The 23,487-nt window shown below is 35.7% G+C and overlaps 1 protein-coding gene across 3 annotated transcripts; it reads left to right on the top strand.

The window, feature by feature from the left end:
- The first annotated feature begins 35 nt into the window (after nt 1-35).
- On the top strand, nt 36-22,876 carry LOC114089782 (rRNA-processing protein FCF1 homolog). 3 transcript variants are annotated; one of them, XM_027931736.2, is made up of 8 exons: nt 36-90; nt 349-416; nt 1,827-1,898; nt 2,930-3,078; nt 7,729-7,801; nt 13,866-13,953; nt 17,210-17,304; nt 22,738-22,876. In XM_027931736.2, exons 1-8 carry the CDS (start codon nt 88-90, stop codon nt 22,814-22,816), a joined length of 627 nt encoding a protein of 208 aa, XP_027787537.1. In that variant the 5' UTR covers nt 36-87; the 3' UTR covers nt 22,817-22,876. The 3 variants fall into 3 exon arrangements, with proteins under 3 accessions (XP_027787537.1, XP_071463768.1, XP_071463767.1); XM_071607666.1 differs by having other exon boundaries at nt 72-101; XM_071607667.1 differs by lacking the exon at nt 1,827-1,898 and having other exon boundaries at nt 22,738-22,875.
- Nucleotides 22,877-23,487: the final 611 nt, after the last annotated feature.

Raw genomic sequence — 23,487 nt, 5'->3', positions numbered from 1 at the left:
GGTTATCCTTCGTCGGAAGCAGTATATAGATGTCGTAAAAGTGTCGTGTAATTGGTGTATTCGGAAGAACGGGTGTGCGGCTTGAACATGGTGAGAAGAGGGTCTGTCGGAGCCTTATATGGGGGGAATAGGAAGGACTCAGAGCTTGACCCCATTTCTTTTTCCTTACACTTCCCTTGTTTATTTGCATTCGGAACTTAGTTCTTAAACGGCTCTGAACCGAGCTTGTTGTGCTTTAAGGAGTGAGGAGAGGGGTTGGGTGTTTGAAGGAAGAAGAGAATGGACAAGAGAAAAAGTACTTTAAAAAGATACAATGTACGCTTTTAACTCTAAAATTTCTGTTTCAAGGGAAAGCAAAAGAAAACAAGAAAGTATGCGACCATGAAGCGAATGCTTAGTCTCAGAGATGAGAGGCTGTGAGTGTCCAGAATCTTTTGAGTTCTTAAGACTGCCCAGAGATAGAGAAGTCACGAGGGGATAAGTAGCAAATATTTTTGTTGTTTTGTTTTCTCTTATAATATTGTGTCTTAGATTTGTGTCGCCGGAGATAATAGTCAGATGTGTAATAGTCACCGCGCTGCTGAGCGACTTTGCTGGGAAAGGCCATGGGAAATAAACATTTCTTAAGTGTTCACTTTGTTCCGCTCTTGTTATGTGCTTTGTCACATTTAAACATCATAACAATTGTGTGATGTAGACACCTTTATGTTCTTACCATTACATTGCTACATTCCCCAGAAAAAGATGTTTGTTGTCCTTGAAAGATGGTGAAGTCAAAGACCATGTGTTCAGCACTTGACACTTAAACTTTTTTGAAAGAGAATGAGAAAACTCCCAAATGACTCCATGTTATAAATCTTATATGAATCCAGATCACTGTGGAAGAAAAGAATAGAGAGAAATTCTCTATTATAAAGAGGACCTAAATAGTTGTTCTGCTTCTGTCAAGACTGGATAGGTTATTAAATAAGGACTGGTCTTCATTGTTTTTAAATTTCACAAAAACAGAATGGTCATGAGAGCCTCCAGAGTTAGTCTTCCAAGCCTTTGATGTGGATTTATTAGGGACTGAAGATGTAACTTAGTGATAGAGCACTTGCTTAGCATGCATGAGGTGCCTTCACTTTGATCTCTAACACCAAAAAAAAAAAAAAAAGGCAAGCCATTGGTGTGGATTAATTATGTCCTTTATAGGAATGAGGCCCCACTGATAATTTCTACTTACAGTTAAATTTTGTATATGTCTTGTGATTTAGCACCATCTCCCTTTTTTTTTTTTCCCCATACTGGATGCTTTACCATTGAGCTACATTCCTTTATTTTGAGACAGGAACTTGCTAAATTGCTGAGGCTGGCATTGAACTTTGCAATTCTCTGCCTCAGCCTTCCAAGTAACTGGGATTACAGGAATATACCACCATGCCCAGCTGTCTAACCCTTTATAAGAAGCATTTGGGAAAACGCCATTCCCTATCTACTATTAAAACATTTGAGTCATCAGAAGATAAATATCAACAACTTCTTTGCTCACTTCTTGGGAGGGATTTTGGTCCTTGATATGAAAACTTCTTGCTAAGAAAGACACTATAGTTTAACCAACATTTACCCATTAACAGTTTTTTGGATTATTGGTTTTACTGAATAATTTTGATAGTTCCAGACTACTTTCCACTACAGTTATTTGCTCAGAAAGTGTAGGCTGATATTAACATAAAAATATAACAAAATAGGATTTGCTCTGTAGGAAAAAAATAATGGAACTTTTTAATGAGCTAACTACTGTAATATTTTTCATCTCTCCTGTATTAACTTTTTTTTTCCCCCAGTAAAGAAAAGGATAGATTAAAACCAAAAAAGAAACAAAAGAAAGATCCCAGTGCACTGAAGGAAAGAGAAGTGTGAGTAATCAAAAACTTTAAGTTTTCTTTTAAACCTGAAAGGGACAGTCCAAAACCTCTTAGAAATCCAGGCTTTCCATAAGCTGATTTACTCAATCATTTGTTAGTAAGTCTGACACATTATGCAAATAAGAGTGGTATTGCTGAGCATACACTGATGCCAGTGGTTTGAAGGTTTTGGGATTTCATGGAGCTGTAAGATTTCCCTAAAATCCTGGGAATATAATCTGAGAGTATTAGGATTTTTGTTTGCCAAGAATCTTTTAGAAGACATAATTACCATTGTTTAACACACCAGCATTTCATGAAATAAAGATTGTTTTAAAAAATAAATAAATACTAATGAATAAATAGTATTTTCAGAATAAGGTCATTTCTTTTAATAAATATATTTAACTTTACAAAAGCCTTACTGCATTTTCTTTGTTTTCTCAACCTGGTTCATGGACTAGTATTTAAACATTTGGGACTTGTAGATGAGAAAAAGGCCCTGCTGTATTACATAATCCTAACACTGGACAAACTGTTCTCTTAGACCACATTTTGTACAACCATTTAGGATCCTATGAGAATAGCAAACTTGGTGTAGTATTATTCTGATTAAGATATCAGTATTCTACCACTTGTGTCCATGGTTACTCTGCTTCTGATAGAAAAAGATCTGTGTTGAATAATTGCTTTTTTAAATCTGTGGCAAAACATGCTAGTGTACAATTAAGATAAGCTTTCACAGGATGGGGTTGTGGCTCAGTGGTAGAGCACTTGCCTTGCATACGTGTGGCACTGGATTCAATCCTCAGCACCACGTTAAAAAAAAATAAAGTTAAAAAAACAGATAGAATTTTAAAAAGAAATAAGCTTTTTACTTTCTTCCTTGCTTTCCTGTTTAGAACTTATTCCCAATGAATAAGAGAAAAGGAACTTAATCTATAGTGAACTATCCTCAGCAAAGACTTCATTTTCATTTTTTGTTCATACCAAAATATCAATGTAGACTTAACTTTGTGTTCTTATTTTTCTTTTTATTTCAGCCCCCAACACCCTTCCTGCTTATTCTTCCAATATAATACACAATTGGGCCCACCTTATCATATCCTGGTTGATACCAACTTTATCAATTTTTCCATTAAAGCCAAACTGGACTTAGTGCAGTCAATGATGGACTGTCTGTATGCCAAGTGTGAGTAACATACTTTTACATTTCTTTGACATTTGTTCAGAATAATCATATTTATCCAAAAATATGAAAGAAGGAGATAGGATTTGCGATGAATGAATTGCCATTTAATTTGCAATGGTTATCATAGAAATGACCATTTTTAATGAAATGTTAAGCATACATGACTAGAAGTAATTGAACTTTCACAATTCAGAAAACAGTGCTTTGGCCATCATTATGGATATCAATTCTGAACATAGAAAGGGAATTTTATGTTTTAGAATTTGGGATTTTAAAATTCTAGGTATATTAAAGTGTATTATAATTTTTCAGTATATACATTCTTTTATATTAAGGAGTGTAGAAAATCTACAGACATTTTGTCATTTACAATCATAGAATCAGAAGTTGGATGATGGTTGATTTCTAAGTTTATTCAGATGTTATTTATTTGTACTAAAACGACCTGAGGTAATATATTTACACCTAGATGTGCAATTTACCATTAATAAAGTTCCCTTGTATACTTGGGTTATCTCCCTTCACACAATTTTCCAACACTACCATGAACAGGCAAAAAAATGTAGGCCATAACTTCCTAATAGTAAGATCTGATAAGTTTAAATTTGTGTATTTTCCAGTCACCTGATAAAAAATACAAATGAAAATTAGGCTTGTACTTTGTCATAAAGAATAAATTACTGGAATAAAAAGGGAAAGTTTATACCTCCTTTAATCTTTTTTTAAATATATTTTTAATTGTAGATGGACACAATACCTTTATTTTTATGTGGTGCTGAGGATAGAACCCAGTGCCTCACACAAGCTAGGCAAGTGCTCTAACACTGAGCCACAACACCAGCCTCCTCTTTTAATTTGTAAAGGATACTATAGACACACCTTGTGTTATTGTGATTTTTAAAATTACACTTCACAACTGGTGTGGTGGCACACGCCTGTAATCCCAGTGGCTCGGGAAACTGAGACAGGAGGATCACAAATTCAAAGCCAGCCTCAGCAAAAAGCAACGTACTAAGCAACTCAGTGAGAGCCTGTTTCTAAATAAAACACAAAATAGGGCTGGGGATGTGGCTCAATGGTTGAGTGCCCCTGAATTCAATCCTTTGAACTCCCACCCCCCAAAAAAAATTACACTTCACAGACATTGCATTTTTTACAAGTTGATGATTTATAACAGCCCTGCATAGAGCAAGTGTTTGAGCACCATTTTTCCTATAATATGTGTCCTCTTGGTAACTCATGATATTTCATATATTTTCCTTATTATTATATCTGTTTTATTAATCGGTGATCAGTGACTTTTGATGATATTGCTGTAAATGGGAACACCATGAACTGTCCCCATATAAGAAGGCACACTCAATCCATAAATGTTGTATGTGTTCTGATTGATCCCAACTACCATTCTACCACCTCTCTCCCTGTCCTCAGGCCTTCCTATTCCCTGAGATATAACATTATTGAAATTAGAATACTTAATAACCCTACAGTGGCTTCTAGGTATTCAAGTGAAAGGAGGAATCATGTACCTCTCCCTTTAAATCAAAAGCTAGATGCTGTTAAACTTAGTGAAGGTGTGTAAAAAGCTGAGACAGGCTGAAAGCTAGACCTCTTGTGCCAAAAGGTAGCAAGAATTGTAAATACAAAGGAAAAACCTTTTAAAGAAATTAAAAAGTGTCAAAGTGCTATTCCAGTGAACACATAATTAGTAAGAAAACAAAACAATCTTTCTGCTGATATGGAGAAAGAAAATCAAACCAGCCACAACATTCCCTTGAGCTAAAACCTAATCCAGAGCAAGGCCCTTACTCTCTTCAATTCTCTGAAGTCTGAGAGAGATGAGGACACTGCAGGAAAAACGTTTGAGGCTAGCAGAGGTTGGATGAGGCTTAAGGAAAGAAGCCATCTTATTAAAATAAAGTGTGAGATGAAGCCTCAAGTGCTGATGTAGATGCTACTGCAAGTGATCTAAAGGACCATCTAAGACTATTGGTGAAGGTGGCTACACTACACAACAGATTTTCACTGTTGACATGATAGCCTTATCCTGGAAGAATATACAACCTAGGATTTAAATAGCTATCAAGAAGTCAATGCGTGTCTTCAAAGGTCAGATTGACTCTGTTATTAGGGGCTTATGTAGTTGGTAACTTTAAGTTGATGCCAATGCTCATTTACCATTCCAAAAATCCTAGGGCTCTAAGGAATTATACTAATCTACTCTGCCTGTGCTCTATAAATAGAACAAAACATGTACAGCCTGAGGAATGAGAAGTTGTGATCCATTTGTGTTCAATGTGTCAAAATGCATTCTACTATCATGTGTAACTAATTAGAACAAATTTTTTTAAAAAGATATACCAATAAAAAAATAAAACAACAAAACCTGGATAACAACACATTTGTTTATAATATGGTTTACTGAATGTTTTAAGCCTTCCCAACAATGATGATAGTTTGCTCTCCAGCTTTCCATCAGCATTTCTCAGATCTCTTAAAAAAAAAAAGAAATATATGTATATATATGTACCTGGTGACCCAAGAGCTCTGATAGAGATTAATCTTGTTTTTGTCCACTAGGAGAATATCCTTCTGAAGTCCATGAATCAAGGAGTAGTTTTTTGAATATTTTTTTAATTATACATGGTTACAATATTTTGTTTACTTACTTTTTTATGTTGTGCTGACGATTGAACCCAGTGCCTCACATGTGCAAGGCAAGCACTCTACCACTGAGCCACAGCCACAGCCCTTAAGAAGTAGTTTTGACTTTCAAGTTTATTATTAAGAAATACTTTTAGTAAAGTCCTAACTGCCATTATCTTTTTCTCTGATAGATCTGGACCTTTCCAGATTGAATGAGGTGCCTTTAAGAACATTCATGGGCTGGGGTTATAGCTCAGTGGTAGAGCACTTGCCTAGCATGTGTGAGCGACTGGGTTTGATTCTCAGCACCACATATAAATAAACAAGATAAAGGTCCATCAACAACTAAGATATTTTTAAAAAAGAACATGCATAATTTATGGGAAGAAGTTAAAATATCAACATTAACAGGAGGTTAGAAGAAATTGATTTCAGCCCTCATAGATGACTTTGCGGAGTTCAAGACTTAATGGAAAGGGATGATTATAGATAAGCATGTAGCTGGGTGCTGTAATTGCATGCCTATAATCCTAGTTATTTGGGAAGCTGAGGCAGGAATATTGCAAGCTTACATACAACCTGTGAAAGATGGAAGTTATTTTTATTAAAAATGAAAATAGATCTTATTTTTGTTCTTTTCAAAAAAACAGCTCAGTAGTAGAATGCTTCCCTAGCGTGTGTGAGGCACTGGGTTTGATTCTCAGCACCACATATAAATAAATAAAGGTCCATCAACAACTTAAAAATTTTTCTAAAACAGCTTTATTAGGATAATTCATATACTGTTCACAATTTAAAGTGTACGGTTCAGTTTCCTTTATTGTAGTCACAAGAGTTATGCATCATTAATCACAACAATTTTAGAACATTTTCATGACCTGGAGAAAATCCCTGTGCCTGTTAACCATCACTCCACAACCCTCCTTATTCTCCCCATCCCTAGGCAACTACCAATGTTCTGTCTTTATAGATTTGCTTATTCTGGACATTTCTTGAAAATAGAGTCATAATATTTGGTCCTCTTTCATTTAACATATGTTTTCAAGGGTTGTTCATGTTATAGCATATATCACCACTCTACTAAGTAGAAAGTGTTTGTTTTGATTTATATCTCTTTAATTAGGAGTAAGATTGAGCATCTTTATGCTTATTGACCATTTCTATGTCCTAGTCTATGAACTGAAATATAGCTTGGCAGTTAAGATCCCTAGTGTAAGGGTTGGGTATAGCCCAATGGTAGAGCACTTACCTAGTCTACATGAGGCCCTGGATTTGATTCTCAGAACTGCAAGGAGGAAGAAAAAAAAAAAAAAGATCCCAGAATAGACTATCCAAATCTTGACTTCACCATTATCTATCTAGTTACTTTTTTGCATCTGAAGATCCTTATCTATAAAATAGGAATGATGATAATTATGACAACAATGCTACCTGGTAGGTGTTATTATGAACACTAGAGTGAGACAGTTCTTATAAAGTACTTAGCACAGTGTCTGGCAAATAGTAACAATTACAAACTATTATTATAATAGCTGAGATATTTCATTTATAGGAATACATTAAGAAAATTAGCCCTTTTGACAAATGTGTAAAAATATTTTTCCCACCTTATTTTTTAGTCTGCTGTGGCTTTTGGTAGTTGTCAAGTTTTCTTTTATTTGTGTGATTAAATTTGTGTTTTTTGTTTAATTTCATGGCTTAAATTTAAACATTTTTTCCATCTACAAATTACAGAAAAATAATAACAGGATTCGGCTTAATTTTTTCCCCAGCATTTATGACAGGTGCTTATTAAAGTCTATGGCATGTCTTTGTGACAATTCCCTAGTTGCTTTATAAATAGGGATTTTTAATTTGTTATTTTTAGTTATACATGACAGTCTTCTCTAGATCTTAGCTGTTATTCCAGAAGTTTCTTGGATCTATTAAAGACTGACCAGGACATAATTCACATAACTTATCCACAAGTTCTGTTGTTAACTTTTTTGTATTTTTTCCTGGCAGGTATCCCTTGTATAACTGATTGTGTAATGGCTGAAATTGAGAAATTGGGGCAAAAATATCGAGTGGCTTTAAGGTAAGAAGGATCTAGTCTAGTTTTATTTTAGATTGGTATACTGAAGATTCTTTTATTTTTTATATATATATATTTAGTTGTAGATGGACACAATGCCTTTATTTTATTCATTTATTCTTATGTGGTGCTAAGGATTGAACCCAGTGCCTCACATGTGCTAGGCAAGTGCTTTACCACTGAGCCACAACACCAGTCCTTGGTATAATGAAGATTGTTTTGACCCTTCTTCATCTCTTTGCCTTCCAAAGAGTGATTGACCAATTAGACAAAATAAAAATTAAACAAAACTTTTATGATTTTAAAAATTAAATAAAGTTTAAAAGATTTTAAGCTCAACCTCTTTGAACAAAGCTACTTAGTCATATTGATCTTGTGACTCCTTTTAATTTCCTCTCAATTTTTCCATTAGAAGTTATTTATTAGTTTGTTTTAAAGACATCTCTTTCAGTATCTCACACTTAAAATGTACACATTTAAAGTTTTGAGTTTACTCTAGAAAATTGAATTTAGAACTTTGAATTTAGAGTAGGCATTCTCAACATGTGTCCATGGACTTCTGAGTCCCAGAGACTTTGGCACAAAACCTTTTATTCACAAAACTCATTTTATAATAATAGAGCCATTGTTTTTGTCACTGTGTTGACATTTGCACTGATGACATTGCTTATGCCTTAGTATGAATCAAAATAATGGGCTCCTACAAGGCTAGTAGCCGTTGTATTCCTCACTGCTCTTCACTGGCAGTTTTTTTTAAAAAAAGCCAGAGTTGCTTAAGAATGTCCTTGAAACTAGCTATAGTGGCACACACCTATAATCCCAGTGGCTGGGAAAGCTGAGACAGGAAGATCGCAGATTTAAAGCCAGCCTTGGCAACTTAGCAAGACTCTCTATTAAAAATAAAAAGGAAATGGCTGGGAATGTAGCTAAGTGGTAGAACATCCTAGGTTCAATCTCCAGTGAGGCAGATTCCTTAATGAAGCAGTAAAATTTAACTTCATTATATCTTGACCTTCAAATACACATCAGTGTTCTTTGTGATGAAATGTGATACATACACAGAGCACCTCTGCTACTTACCAATGGACAAAAGTTATCTCAATGAAAAGTGTTGTGTGTGTGTTTGAGTTGGGAGCTGAACCAGCTGGTTTTTCATGGAATGTCATTGTTTCTGTGAAGGAACAACTGATAAACACTGGTTATTTAGACTTTGTTATTTGGCAAGCATTTTCTCAAAAATTAACAGTGGTGTCAGGCATGGTGGCACACACCTGTAATCCCAGTGGCCTGGGAGGCTGAGGCAGAAGGATCACGAGTTCACAGCCATCCTAGCAAAAGCCAGTTGCTAAACAACTCAGTGAGATCCTGTCCCTAAATAAAATACAAAAAAGAGGTGGGGATGTGGCTTAGGGGTCAAGTGCCCCTGAGTTCAATCCCTGGTACCAAAAATAAAAATAAAAAATAACAGTGGTGGCCGGGGCTGGGGATGTGGCTCAAGTGGTAGCGCGCTCGCCTGGCATGCGTGCGGCCCGGGTTCGATCCTCAGCACCACATACAAACAAAGATGTTGTGTCCACCGAAAAATAAATAAATAAATATTTAAAAAAAAAAGACAGTGGTGAACACATCACTGCAAGGAAAGCAACTTACCATATCAGTCACCAGTGATAAAATTCAAGCTTATGGTGAGCTTAACACATCCTCAATATTAAAGACCTTCTTATTGTTCTTACTGAGACCAGTGGAGATAACAGGTGTGATGTTTTTTCATAACGTATAATGAAAAGTACCAGGGCTGGGGATGTGGCTCAAGAGGTAGCGCGCTCGCCTGGCATGCGTGTGGCCCGGGTTCAATGCTCAGCACCACATACAAAGATGTTGTGTCCGCCTAAAAACTAAAAAATAAATATTAAAAAAAAAAAAAGTGCCAATAGTTGGAAAAAGCAACATACCTCAACTAATGAGTGTTTTCTAAGTGACTTATGAATGATGTCACAAAATCATGCCATGGCTAAAAAACATGTTCAATAGACCAGTGTATTATTTTTGTCACCTTTATGGAGATATAATTTCTATACGATAAAATTCACTAATTTAAATTGTATAATTTGGTGAGTTTGGCATACGTATATAACAATAGGACTTCTATTATAGTCAAGAAATAAAACATTCCTGTCTAGAAATTTTATTTCATTTATAGGAATTCTAGAAAAGGCAAAACTAGAATAGAATACAGAGTAGTGGTTTCCTGGAGCCAAGAGTAGGAGCGGGGATTAACTGCAAAGAGGCATGAGGCAGCTTTTTGTGGAGAAGAAAATGTTCTATTTCTCAGTGGTGGAAGAAGTTCCATGGATATATAAGTCTGTTAAAACTTATGCAAGCATATCTCTATAACTAGAGATTTCTATTATATTTCATTGATATAAAAAAAGATGATTTTTTAAAGGCAAAAGAACAAATGGAACATCTTAGATAGTATTGTTTAGGTCAGTAGGAAAGTAATAAATTACTAAAATACTGATTACATCTGTAGGAAGAAAGAAAAATTGGATCTTTATCTCACATAAAAATCAATTCCAGGTAGAGGAAATATCTAAACTTTTAGTAGAAAATATAAAGAATATCTTAATGAGCTGAGGGTGGGTAGGACTTCCTCAAGAAGTCCAAACTATAACAAAATTAATCAATTTGACTATATGGAAATTGAATGCTTCTTTATAACAAAAGATACCATAAGCAAAATTAAGACAAGCCAGAGACATTGAGAAGATATTAGTAACACATGTAATGAACAAATGGCTTATTTTCAAACTGTATGAAGAACTTCTATATATATCTAAGAAAAAGACAAATAATCCTTAAATTCACAGTGAGATGCCATTTCATACTCATCAGGTTGGCAAAAACAAATTAAATCTGCTTGACAATGCCCAAAATAGTTGAGTTTGTATAACAATGGGAATTCTCATACTCAACTACTATTGCTGTCAATGTGACATGACTTTGGAGAGCAATATGGCAATATCTGGTAAAATCAAGGTTGTCCATGCTGTTCCAACACTGTCTTTCAACCTAGAGATCATAGTCTGTATGTTGTGAAATCAGTTTAATGAGTCACAACTAATATTGTTTTTAATGTAATAGAATGTTAGCATGCCTTGCATGAGGTAAGAGTTGAATTTGAATACTGTTTCACAAAACTCTTTTCACTTTTATAAGCTTGTGTATAAAAGTGCAAAGTGAGTGCTAGTAAACTGCATTCATACTGTGGCTTCTGGTAATACAGAAAGGCACTGCCATAAAGAAACTCACACAACAATTGTAGAGTCAAGTTTTGGAATTTTCTTATGTAATAGCAAAAAATTATAGGTAGCCAAAGGTCCTTTAAGGAGAGAATGGACAAATTATGGAATGTTCATGAATAAAATACTATATAGGAGTGAAAATGGGTGAACTAGAGTTATAATTGTCAATATGGATAAATCTCAAAAGCATTATAAAACAACCAACCAAGAGCATACATTTATCTAAAGTTTAAAAACATGCAAGCCAATATTACACTCTATATAGGTATGTACATATGAAATCTTACATCTGTAGTAAAGTGTGTGGGGATGATAAATATAGAATGAAATTCAGCATAATAATTATTTGTAGTGGGGTAGGGAGGGACTGGGGATTGAACTCAAAAATACTTTACCACTGAACTACATCCCCAGCCCTTCTTATTTTTTATTTTGAGACAGGTTCTTGCTAAATTGCTTAGGGCCTCAGTCTCCCAACTCGCTGAGATTACACCACTGCACCTGGCTCTTTAATGAAAATTTAATCTTCATCCATTTTTGCATATCTGAAATAATTCAAATTAAAAGGGGAAAAGAGGTAATTATTTTTAAATAATATAAATAAATAGCGGGAGGCTGGAGTTGTAGTTCAGCAGTAGAATGCTTGCCTTACATGTATGAGGAACTGGGTTCAATTCTCAGCACCACATATAAATGAGCAAATAAAATAAAGGTCCATCAACAACTAAAGAAAATTTAAAAAAATAAATGAACTGTGGGAGAGGGAGGGAAATATGGGCACAAGTTTGTTTATGTAGAGAAACAAATGGGGTGTTAGCTAAAAGGAAGGGCTAATTAAATTTTTTTTTCCTTTTTTATGATGGGAAAGTACTAGAGCATGTTGGTCTGTCCCCAGAAAAGAGCCAGTTAAGAAGAAGAGATAATTCCAAAAGTGAAAGGTGTAGCCAAAGAGCCAAGTCACAAGACTGTTGCCTACATCTTTTCTCAGCTACCAGCCTGTCTTCCTTCTAGTGTATCCTCCTTACCCAGCATGCTAATTCTTCCCATGATAGAACTTGGTTCATATCACTCTTCCCTCAGAAATCTCTTTTGGGCCAGGTGTGGTGCTGCATGCCTGTAATCCCAGCTGCTCAGGAGGCTAAGACAGGAGGATCACAAGTTCAAAGCCATCCTCAGCAAAAGCAAGGTGCTAAGCAACTCAGTGAGACCCTGCTTCTAAATAAAATAAAAAAATAGGGCTGGGGATGTGACTCAGTGGTCAAGTGCCCCTGAGTTCAATCCCAGTGCCCTACCCCACAAAAAAAAAAAAAATCATTTTTGGTACCAGGGATTGGTACCCAGGGGTGCTTAACCACTGAGCCACATCCCCAGCCCTTTTTTATTTTGAGATAGGGTCTTGCTGAGTCGCTTAGGGCCTCACTAAATTATTGAGGATAACCTTGAACTTGGAATCCTCCTGTCTCAGCCTCCTGAGCTACTGGGATTACAGGTATACACCACTTTATTTAGCCCTTGCCTCAGAAATCTTATACTAACTCCCACCACCTTTGTCATGAAGCTCACACTCCTCAGCCTGGCATTGGAGATTAGCCTTATTTTACCCTCCTCTCCATAAACACTTCTCCGCCAGATGTGCTCACTCTTTCCTGATCAGCAGCAAACATTTTATTGTTGGATGGTGCCCTGTTTGGAATATGCCTACCCTCATTTTGCTTGGTATATTCTTTCATCTTCATTTTATTCATCTCCATGTCTTTTTCTAAATTATCCAGCCCACATTGATCTAGCACTGAACTACTGCAATATGGAGTATTTTTGTTGCGCTTGGTACCTGTGTGCTACCTTGTATTTTTATCCATTTCAGTGACTCATCATCGTTGTGTAACAGAAAGAACAGAGCCCTAGGAATCACCGACTCAGGATTTTTCCTTTTTCAGATTTATATGAAAATAATACATTTTAATGCAAACAGAATAAATATACAGATAATTAAAGAGTCCTTCTCCACATTCACACTTTGACCATTTTCCTATCCTCAGAGTGATAATTAAAAAATCTTAGTTTACATATTTTTTCAGACCCTTTTCTATGCAATGTGAGTCTAGAGAAAGAATACCTGAGAAGGGAATTTTTATTTTCTTAATTTAATCGTGTGTTCATTCATACTTTTATATATGCATTTTTGCTTATATATTGTTCGTTGGCCTCCTATGTTTACTGTACAGTTTAGTATAGGTCCTTCCACATTCATACAGATAGCTCTACCTCCCTCTTTTTTTTTTTTTTTTTAAATAGGACAGGGGTACCCAAATATCTTAACTTTACCTTGTTGCTGGATATTTAGAGTGCCTTCTTTTTTTACTGTTATAAACCACACTGTAATTCCCATCTTTGTGCCTGTCTTCCAGTACATTTGTATAAAACAAATGAACTGTCAAATTAATTTGGTTTTGAATCCTGGCTTTTCCCAACTATGTAGGTTTAAGCAAATTAACTTCTCTGAACCTGCTTCTTCTTTAAAATGGAAATATAATTCAGACTTCTGCGATGATTAATTGACTGCAGGCATACCACCAGTTATCAGTCAGCAAGCTTTGACTCCCAGCTCTGAAAGGTGTGTTTCTAGTTAAAAGATAAGCTTCAGAGGGAGAAGGTGCCTGAAAATCTGCAGAGGTCATGTTGCTTTCACTTCACTAATTGAGGCACAGGAGATTATCCAGTTGCTTGAGTGTTTTCTTTAATCCACTTTTGTAACCCTGCAGGATTGCAAAGGATCCCCGGTTTGAACGATTACCATGCACGCACAAAGGAACCTATGCAGATGACTGCTTAGTACAAAGAGTAACTCAGGTATCATAAGTTTTTAAATGTTTACTTCTACTTTAAAACAAAAAAGGTAAACTATTATCTCCTGAATGTTCATGGTCAGTAAAGTATCTAGAAATATAAATTATTTTAAAAATTATATAACATCAATTCACAAGAAGCATAAATTTTCTCATTTACTTGAGAAAGTGGATTGAAAATTTATATTCTAACCATAATGGGAAGAGCACAGGTTGGGGATGAAGCATGGTTTCAAATCTCAGCACCTGCACTGCCTGGGGATGTGATTTGGGTTACACTGGTTATATTCTATTTTTTTCTGTTTGTTTGTTTCTTTTTAATTGGAGCTTTGTAGTTATACATAGTAGTTGGGTTCATCCTGACAAGACTCATACATGCATGGAATTTGATTTCATTTCATGATACCCCTCCTTTTCCCTCCTGCTTTTTCCTTCCGTCCTCCCTCCCCTTTTCCATTCTCCTTCTTCTACTCTACTAAACTTCCTTTCACTCTCTATTAAATTATAATTGATTGATTGTTTTTTTTTAAGTCACTTTTTTTCTTTTTTTGTAGTTACAGATGGACACAATACCTTTATTTTATTTATTTATTTTTATTTGGTGCTGAGGATCAAACCCAATGCCTCTCATGGGCCAGGCAGGTGCTCTGCCACTGAGTCAGAACCCCCAGCCCAGTTAATTGGTTCTTTATGTTAGCCTCCTCTTCCCTCCTCCTTTCCTTTATTGTACTTCACCTTCCATATGTGAGAGAAAACATTCCACCATTGAGTTTGGCTAATTTCACTTAGCATGATATTCTCTATTTCCATCCATCTACTTCATTTTCAAAAGCCACAACTTGATTTTTATGGCTGAATAGAACTCCAGTGTGTGTGTGTGTGTGTGTGTGTATGTGTATGCATATGTATACATACACATCACATCTTCTTAATCCATTTATCTATTGACAGGCATCTGGGTTAATTCCATAATTTAGCTATTGCGAATTATGCTGCTATAAACATTGTTGTGGATATATCATTGTAGTATGCCAATTTTAGATCTTTTGGGAAAATACCAAGAACTGGGATATAGCTGGGTCATATGGTGGTTCCATCCCTTATTTTTTGAGGAATCTCCATAGTGCTTCCCAGAGTGGTTGTATTAGTCTGCAGTCCCATCAATAGTGTACAAGTGTACCTTCTTCTCCACAACCTCACCAGCATTTATTATTGTTGTATTCTTGATCATTGCCATTCTGACTAGAGTGAGATGAAATCTTGGTGTAATTTTGATTTGCATTTCCCTGATTACTAGATGTTGAACACCGTATATTTGTCAGCCATTTGTGTTCCTTCTTTTGAATAGTTTCTGAGTAGTTCTTTTGCATTTATTGGCTGAGTTATTTGGGTGTTTTTTTTTGTTGTTGTTGTTTGGTTCGTTGCTTTTTGGTGTTGAGTTTTTTGAGTTCTATTGTATATTCTGGATATTAGTACCCTCTTGGAGGAGTAGTTGGCAAAGATTTTCTCCCATTCTGCAGGCTCTCTCTTCAATCTCTTAATTGTTTCCTTTGCTGTGCGGAAGCTTTTTAATTTGACAGCATCCCACCTATTTCAGATCAGGTATTATGATGCCTTCTGCTTTGCTTTTCTAGATTAGTATTGCTTTGTCTATTCTGGATCTCTTATTCTTCCAAATGAATTTTTTTTTTTTTTAGAGGGAGAATTTTTTTTAATATTTATTTTTCAGTTTTCGGTGGACCCAACATCTTTATTTTATTTTATGTGGTGTTGAGGATCAAACCCAGTGCCTCTCGCACGCCAGGCAAGCACTCTACCACTGAGCCACAACCCCAGCTCTTGACTATATTAATTTTGCCTATCCAAGAACATAGGATAGCTTTCCCTCTTCTAAGTTTTCTTCAATTTCCTTTTTGAGTGTTCTGTAACTTACATTATAGGGCTTTTTTACCTCCTTGGTTAGATTAATTCCCGAATTTTTTTGTTTGTTTTGTTGGCTGGTCGGTTGGGGTTTTTTGTTTTTTTTTGTTTTGTTTTGTTTTTGAGTTATTATGAATGGGATGATTTCCCTAATTTCTTTCTTGACTGAATCATAGAAAAGCTAATGGCTTATGGTTGTTGATCTTGTATTCTACTACTTTGCTAAACTCATTTATAAGCTCTAAAATTCTTCTGGGAGAGATTTTTGAATCTTCTAGATAAAGGATCATATTGTCAGCAGATAGTTTGATTTCTTCTTTTTCTGTCTTTGAATCCACTGATTCTTTATCCCTCAAATCTCTAAAATGGTTTGGGTTTATGTAGATATAATCATATATCAGATTCCACCTCCCTATGATTCTAAAATAAGGTTCCATTTCCTCCTCATGCAGGAATTTTGTCCTTTTCCACCATGCCTAACCCAAAAGTGTTTCTCATTTACATCAAAATCTGTCTCACACTTATCCTGGAATAAGTAGGTTTTGAATTGTTCTATTCTGACCTCCTTGTCAAGTGCCACACGAACTTCTACTACAGGTAACTCTTATAAGAGCCTCTCTTGGGATAGGGGTATAGCTCAGTAAGAGAGCTTGCCTATTATGCACCAAGCTCTATGTTCCTCAGTTCTGCTTAAAAAAAAAAAAACTCTTCTCCCTTGCTGAGGATAATCATTTTCATCTGGTGATTGTTCTGTGTCTTTTTAGCCACTTTCTCATAGGTGGGGCCAGCATTGCCCATAATTTCCCACAGCCCAGCAGGCACCACACTGCAACTTTTTGTAAAACTCAATGGAAATTTGGATATGACAAAACTAAGGTACAACACAAAATGTTGCAGCTTTCAGAGATGCTAAGCTCAAACTATGGGTCCTGGATATCCTGTTCTGGGCTCCCAGCCCAAGGAGTAGCCTACCTCCACATTGAGAGGCTTTAAAGCACATCTAAGCCCTGAGATCAGGGAAAGGAGAGAGCTGTGCCCTAAGGTAGAAAAGTCTCTTATATTTATGAGACAGAAAACAGCTTGTGGCTTATAAACAGTTTTTTACCTTCTTCCCCTCAAGATTCTTAGAATCATATTCAGCCTAAGCAATTTATTATGTATTTATAAATATGAGCTCCTAGAGCACAGTAGCTACTCAACAAATTGTTATAGCCTTCCTTTTTCTAGTTACTGTGAAAAATGAATGATTCTTAAGATTAGTCAATAGTTGTGCAATTTTCCAATAGTCATTAAATACACTTAGTGAGCTCTGTATGAACATCAATGGATATCTCTTTCAGCACAAGTGTTACATCGTGGCCACAGTTGACCGTGACCTTAAACGAAGAATCCGGAAGATCCCTGGAGTTCCTATCATGTACATTTCTAACCACAGGTAAGAAATTTCTCTTGGGAAAGTAACTAGAAGAATATAGTTGATGTTAATTTAAAAAGAGTTCAGGCTGGGTGTGATGGCTCACTCCTGTAATCCTAGCAATTTGGGAAACTGAAGCAGGAGGATCCCAAGTTTGAGGCCAGTCTTGCTCTTGGGAGAACTCAAGAGCAACCTAGTGAGACATGGACACAATACTTTTATTTTTTATTTATTTATTTTTTAATGTGGTGCTGCGGATCAAACCCAGTGCCTTCCACAATCGAGGCGAGTGTACTGCCACTGAGCTACAACCTCAGCCCCTCCATATCAATTTTTAAACAATAAATGCAGCAACCCGGGGTTTGGTTTTCCCTAAATGAGGTCAAGTTATAAGGTTATAAAAGGATTTCAAAGAAGTTACTATATCAAATATTTACATGATTGTATTGAAGAAATGAGACAAAGTATCAAGAGCAAGGACAGAAAATAAAGATAGGATTTAGGAATGAAGCAGACACTCAAATTGTTAAATAAGAATAGATACATTGCTTTAAATACAAAGCATTATTTTAAATCAAGCTAATCTTTTTTGGCCAGAAATACCTTTTTGAAAGATATGTTTTTTTTTTAAGATTTTTTTTAAAAGATACTTTGATTAGCACCTCATTTGGGAAACTAATAGCTTATTTAAAAAAAAAACAAAAAACATTCTTTAGTGTTCTTGTAAGTTTCTGGGTCAAACTATAAATGACCAGCTTTTCAGCAGCTTGGGGATCACAGTGTGGTGAGAATATGGGCTAAGAACTTGGGCTTCCCTGGATTCAGACATTGGCTCCCTTACTTGCTAACTTTGTGAATTTGAAGAAAAAGATAATATAGTCAGTGTTTTGATGTCAGTCACTCATTATGGGATCCCTCTAAAATATTCCCACTGACAGAAGAAATTCATGGTGGGGATAAGTGTTATAATGAGTAAAGGATGAGTTTTTAGATGGGATCTACCCACCTTTCTTACCAATGTTGATTTTCTACCCTGAACAGATACAACATCGAGCGTATGCCAGATGATTATGGAGCCCCTCGGTTCTGATTCTTACAAGACAAAGTCCTCTATCTTCCTTCGACCAACTTTCTCAGTTGCCAGTTCAGTAAACATGCTATAGAATATAGAATAATTCCTGTAGCATGAATTATTTGCTCTGTTATGAGCTAAATATGATTAAATATACTCACTTCTTGATGCTTTTTGAAAATGATATTTTGTAGCCTTTAAAAATTTGTTGCATTTTTTAAATAAATCATATGTTCCAGTCATTATTCACATGATTAGATTTACTCAAAGTTTTTAAAGTTTATACTCAGTACTTAATAAGATTTGGTCCTGCCCTCACAACACTAAACATGGTTGAAGAGAAAAACATGCAAATGAATAAATACAGTAAAATAGTGCTAGGGTACAAGTATTAGGCAAGTTGTGGGCACATGAAGGAGAAAGGAAGGATTTCTTTTTATTTGGTTTTAATAGGAAGGGAGGAAAGGCTAGATGTGGTAATGTTTGAGTTAAACTTAAAAATAAATGAGTGCTTACACAGTAAACAAGACAAAGAAGATGAAGCACAGGAAGTAGTATGAATATGGAGACATGAACGTGATTACGACTTGTACAGATAATTGCTGGAAAAACTTTATGACTAGAACATAGGAAATCATGGGGCAATAGGGGATATACCCACATCTGAGACCCATGAAGTGGGAGGTAAAAAGGAGGGGGCCTTATTTATCACCAAAGGGTTTGGACTTATCCTAAGGTCAATAAGGTGTTCTTAAATTGTTAAGCAGTAAAGCCAGGCACAGGGAGTGCATGCCTGTAATCCAACAACTTGGTGTAGGAGGATCACAAGTTTGAGGCCAGCCTTAGCAACTTAGCAAAAACCCTGTCTCAAAATCAAAATAAAAAGGGCTACAAATGTAGCTTAGTTGTACAGCACTCCTATATTCAATCACTAGTACTGAGGAAAAAAAGAAATTAAGCAGACAGGTAATATGATCAGTATAGATATTTTAAAATGACTACAAGGTAATGTAAGAATAGATAAATAGATCATTAAAGCACAGTGGAAGGTCCATAAATAAGCCTATGTATTTATGGGAATTTGTTATATTAGTAAGTTGCTATTTCAAATCTGTAGGACAAGGAAATTATGTTAGAATGCCAAATAATGTGAAGTCATCTATTAGGGTTAGAATCCTGATTCCACCAGTTATAGTCTGTATGAGTTGGGTAAACCACATAACCATTTGATACTTTCCTTATTTCTTCTTTAAAATGTTTTATTTAATCCTCAAAACAAACCTGATAAGGTAAGATTAAATTGAGTAATACCTGGCCCAAGGAAGTGTTGTTCAATAAATATTAGTGATTATTGGGCTGGGATGTAGCTCATGGCAAAACGTCTGCCTTGCATTCATAAAGCCTGGGTTCGACCCCAGTTCCAAAAAAGACAAATAAAAAAAAATCCCACTAAATATTAGTGATTATTGCATTATTGCAATGGCAAGGTGACTATATTTGGAGAAGAAAAATATTAAATTCTTATTTCACATGATTCATGAGAATATACTTTAAAGTAGATCAAAGACCTAAATTTTGTTTTGAACTAAGAAGTGTTAGAATAAAGAAAAATGTGTTCCTAACTTTTAGGTAGAATTCTTCAATAAGAAGCACAACACCAGAGGGTTGGTGTTGTGGCTCAGTGGTAGAGTGCTCGCCTAGCACGTGCAAGGTGCTGGGTTCAGTCCTCAGCACCACATAAAAATAAATAAATAAAATAAAGGTATTGTGTCCAACTACAACTAAAAAAAAATTTTTAAATAAAGAAGCAGAACACCATAAATAAGTTTGAATATATTAAATTATAATTTTCCATGCAAGACACTCCTCTCCCTAAAATAACAAGTGGCTGATAAAAAGATATTCTAAAATAATACAACAAGGATGTAGGGAAATGGGTACTCAAGTCATGCTGACAAAGGTATTTACCCCAAGAGAGATGAAAATGTGTTTACAAAAAGGCTTATACACCTATGTTCATAAATTCAAAAAGCAAAAACTTAAAACAACCTAAATATCCATCAGTAGGTAAATGAATAAACATATGTGGTATGTTCATACAGTGGAATACTATTCAGCAATGAAAGGAATCAACTACTGATTCAACAACATAGATTAGTTTCAAAACAAGTTGAACAAGAGAAGCCAGGTATAAAAGAATATACACTGTATGGTTCTGTTTAAATTCTAGGGAAAAAATAAATCTAAAACTATAGAAAGTAAATTATTGATTGCCTAAGATCAAGATGAGGATGGCCAGGTATAGGCACAAGGGAATTTTGGGGAGTCCTGGAAATGGTGTTTGTTATGATGGTTACTTGAATATATTGATTTGTCAAAACACATTGAAGTATATATAGAATGGGTGTCATGTTGTATGGAATATTTGCCTCAGGAAGAAAAGAAGAAAAAGACATGCAAAAAAATTTTTTTAAATATGCTGTTTGAATATGCAATATGAACAATATTGGGGTTTTGCTTGTGGGCAATTTTGTGGAAGTTCCACATACACTTGAAAAAGTCTTATCAAGATAAATGTTTTAATATCCATAAAATCTACCCAATTGCTTAGGCCTTCTCTATCCTTTTCATTTTTGACACTTTGATCTGTCTCAAACTGAGAAAAATACATGAGGATTTCCTAATATTAGTGTATTTTGTCTATTTCTCTTTGCACTTTCTTAGAGTTTCCATTTCATAAGTTGCTACTGTGAGCCAGGAGTGGTAGTGCATGCCTGTAATCCCAGTGGCTTAGGAAGATGGTGAATTCAAAGCCAGCCTCAGAAACATAGTGAGGCCCTAAGCAACTTAGTAGTACCCTGTCTCAAAACAAAGGGCTAAGGATGGGGCTCAGTGGCTAAGCGCCTCCTGAATGATATCAATTCTGGGAGTGTGCTTGTCTTGTTTCTATCCAATTATTGTATATTTGGCATATGAATGCTGATCATTGTTCTTTTGGTGCATAGGTCTCTAGATCAAGAAAAGCCACACCTCCTGATACAGACACTGTTATATATACCCCTTGTTGTAGGGACTGCTGTACATAACCTTTGAGTATTGCCTTGACTGGACAGGACTTTGAGATTGTCTCTGTAGCAGAAGAGGTTGCATATACTTTACCTGTGGACGGGAGAGTGAGTTTAACATTTGGTATCTAGAAGAGAGTGTGGCATTCAATTGTGCTGCCCACCAATTATTTCTGGCTTTTGTGTGGACCCAGGTTGGAAATGCTCTTCTGCACCATCTTTGAAGCTAGGTGTGGCAATGTGACTTGCCTTGATTAAGATGATATGTCATTTCTAGGCAGAAGCTTTAAAGTCAGTGTGTGATTATTGTGCTCCCTTTGCCCTGTGTTGGCAATCATGAAAGCATGGAGATGGAACCTTGCTTGGCTTGGGGCCTACAGAACATCCCAGCTGGCCCAGGATTGGAATATCAGGATGAATAATAAATACGAATTTGTTTAAAAAAAAAAAAAAAACAGGAATTGAACCCAGGGGCACCTAACCACTGAGCCACATCCCCAGCCCTTTTTTTTTTAATATTTATTTTTTAGTTTTAGGTGGACACAACATCTTTATTTTACATTCATGTGGTGCTGAGGATCAAACCCAGTGCCTAGTGCATGCTAGGTGAGCACTCTACCACTAAGCCACAACCCCAGCCCTTTTTTATATTTTATTTAGAAACAGGGTCTCCCTAAGTTGCTAAGGGTCTCACTAAATTGCTGAGGCTGGCTTTGAACTTGAGATCCTCTTGTCTCAGGCTCTCAAGCTACTGAGATTACAGGCATGCACCAGTATCCTCAGCTGTTTGTTTTTATTACTGTAGCATAATTTAGCCTACACCAACTGATAAAGCGTGTGTTAAAAGTCCAAAAGCAAAAAAAGCAAAGGTATCCAAATGAAGAAAGTTAAAATTATCTCTTTTCACAAGTGATGTGATCTTACGTGTAAAGAATCCACACAAAACAAAACAACAGTTACCTTGCTATTATTTGAATGTCCTTACCAAAACTCATGTTGAAATTTGATCTCCAGGGCTTGGGATGTGGTTTAGGGGTAGAGCGCGTGCCTCACATGGTTGAGGCACTGGGTTCGATCCTCAGCACCACATAAAAATAAATAAATAAATATACTGCGTCCATCTACAACTAAAAATAAATGTTTAATAAAAAAGAAATTCGATCTCCATTGTCAGGTATTAAGAAGTGAGACCTTTAAGAGATGATTAGCTGATGAAGGCTCCACCCTCATGAATTGGTTAACCTATTCATGAATTGATGGGTTAATGGGTTATTTTAAGAGTGAGTCTGTTAAAGTTTGGGCTTATCTCTCCTTAAGATACCCAGTGCCACCTGAGGACTCTGCAGAGCCCCCAACAGCAAGAAAGCCATCACCAGATGTGATCCTTCAACATTGAACTTCTCAGGCTCCAGAACAATGAAAAATAAATTTCTCTATAAGTTATCTGGTATGTGATATTCAATTATAGCAACAGAAAACAGATTAAGACAACTAATAAACAATTTCAGCAAAGTTTCAGGATACAAAATCAGCATTCCATTATCAGTTGCATTTCCATTCAATAACAATGACCAATCTGAAAAAGAAAGTAAAAAACAATCCCATGTCCTACAGCATCAAGAAGGATAAAACACTCAGGAATAAATCTGACCAAGGAGGTGAAAGATTTGTATAACAGTTCCCCCTTATCCATGAAGATGTATTCTAAGACCACCAGTGGATGCTTGAAACCACAGTAGTACCAAATTTTATATTGTTTATACTGTTTTTTCCTAATCCGATTTTCCTAGTATAAAGTTTTATAAATTAGGCACAGTAAGAGGTTAACAATGATACATATAACAATATATTGTAACAAAAGGTATATAAATGTGTTGATGCTTGGGCTTGGATTGTGGCTCAGCAGTAGAGCACTCCCTGGCCCGTGTGAGGCCCTGGATTCAATCCTGAGCACCACATATAAATAAATAAATAAGTAAAATAAGGTATTATGTCCAACTACAACTAAAAAATAAATATTTTTTTAAATGTGTTGATGCTTGCTCTTTCTCCCTCAAAATATTTTGT

This window comes from Marmota flaviventris, chromosome 2 (genome assembly GCF_047511675.1).
Source record: "Marmota flaviventris isolate mMarFla1 chromosome 2, mMarFla1.hap1, whole genome shotgun sequence".
Classification (NCBI taxonomy): domain Eukaryota; kingdom Metazoa; phylum Chordata; class Mammalia; order Rodentia; family Sciuridae; genus Marmota; species Marmota flaviventris.
Note: the sequence above shows the minus strand (reverse complement) of the source record. Positions and strands in the feature narration are given on the sequence as shown.

Bases quoted from the DNA above. Each gene is read 5' to 3' on its own strand.
- LOC114089782 (XM_027931736.2), top strand. The intron at 417-1,826 runs GTGAGTGTCCAG...TTTTTCCCCCAG, and splicing joins AGTCTCAGAGATGAGAGGCT to TAAAGAAAAGGATAGATTAA. The intron at 7,802-13,865 runs GTAAGAAGGATC...GTAACCCTGCAG, and splicing joins AAATATCGAGTGGCTTTAAG to GATTGCAAAGGATCCCCGGT.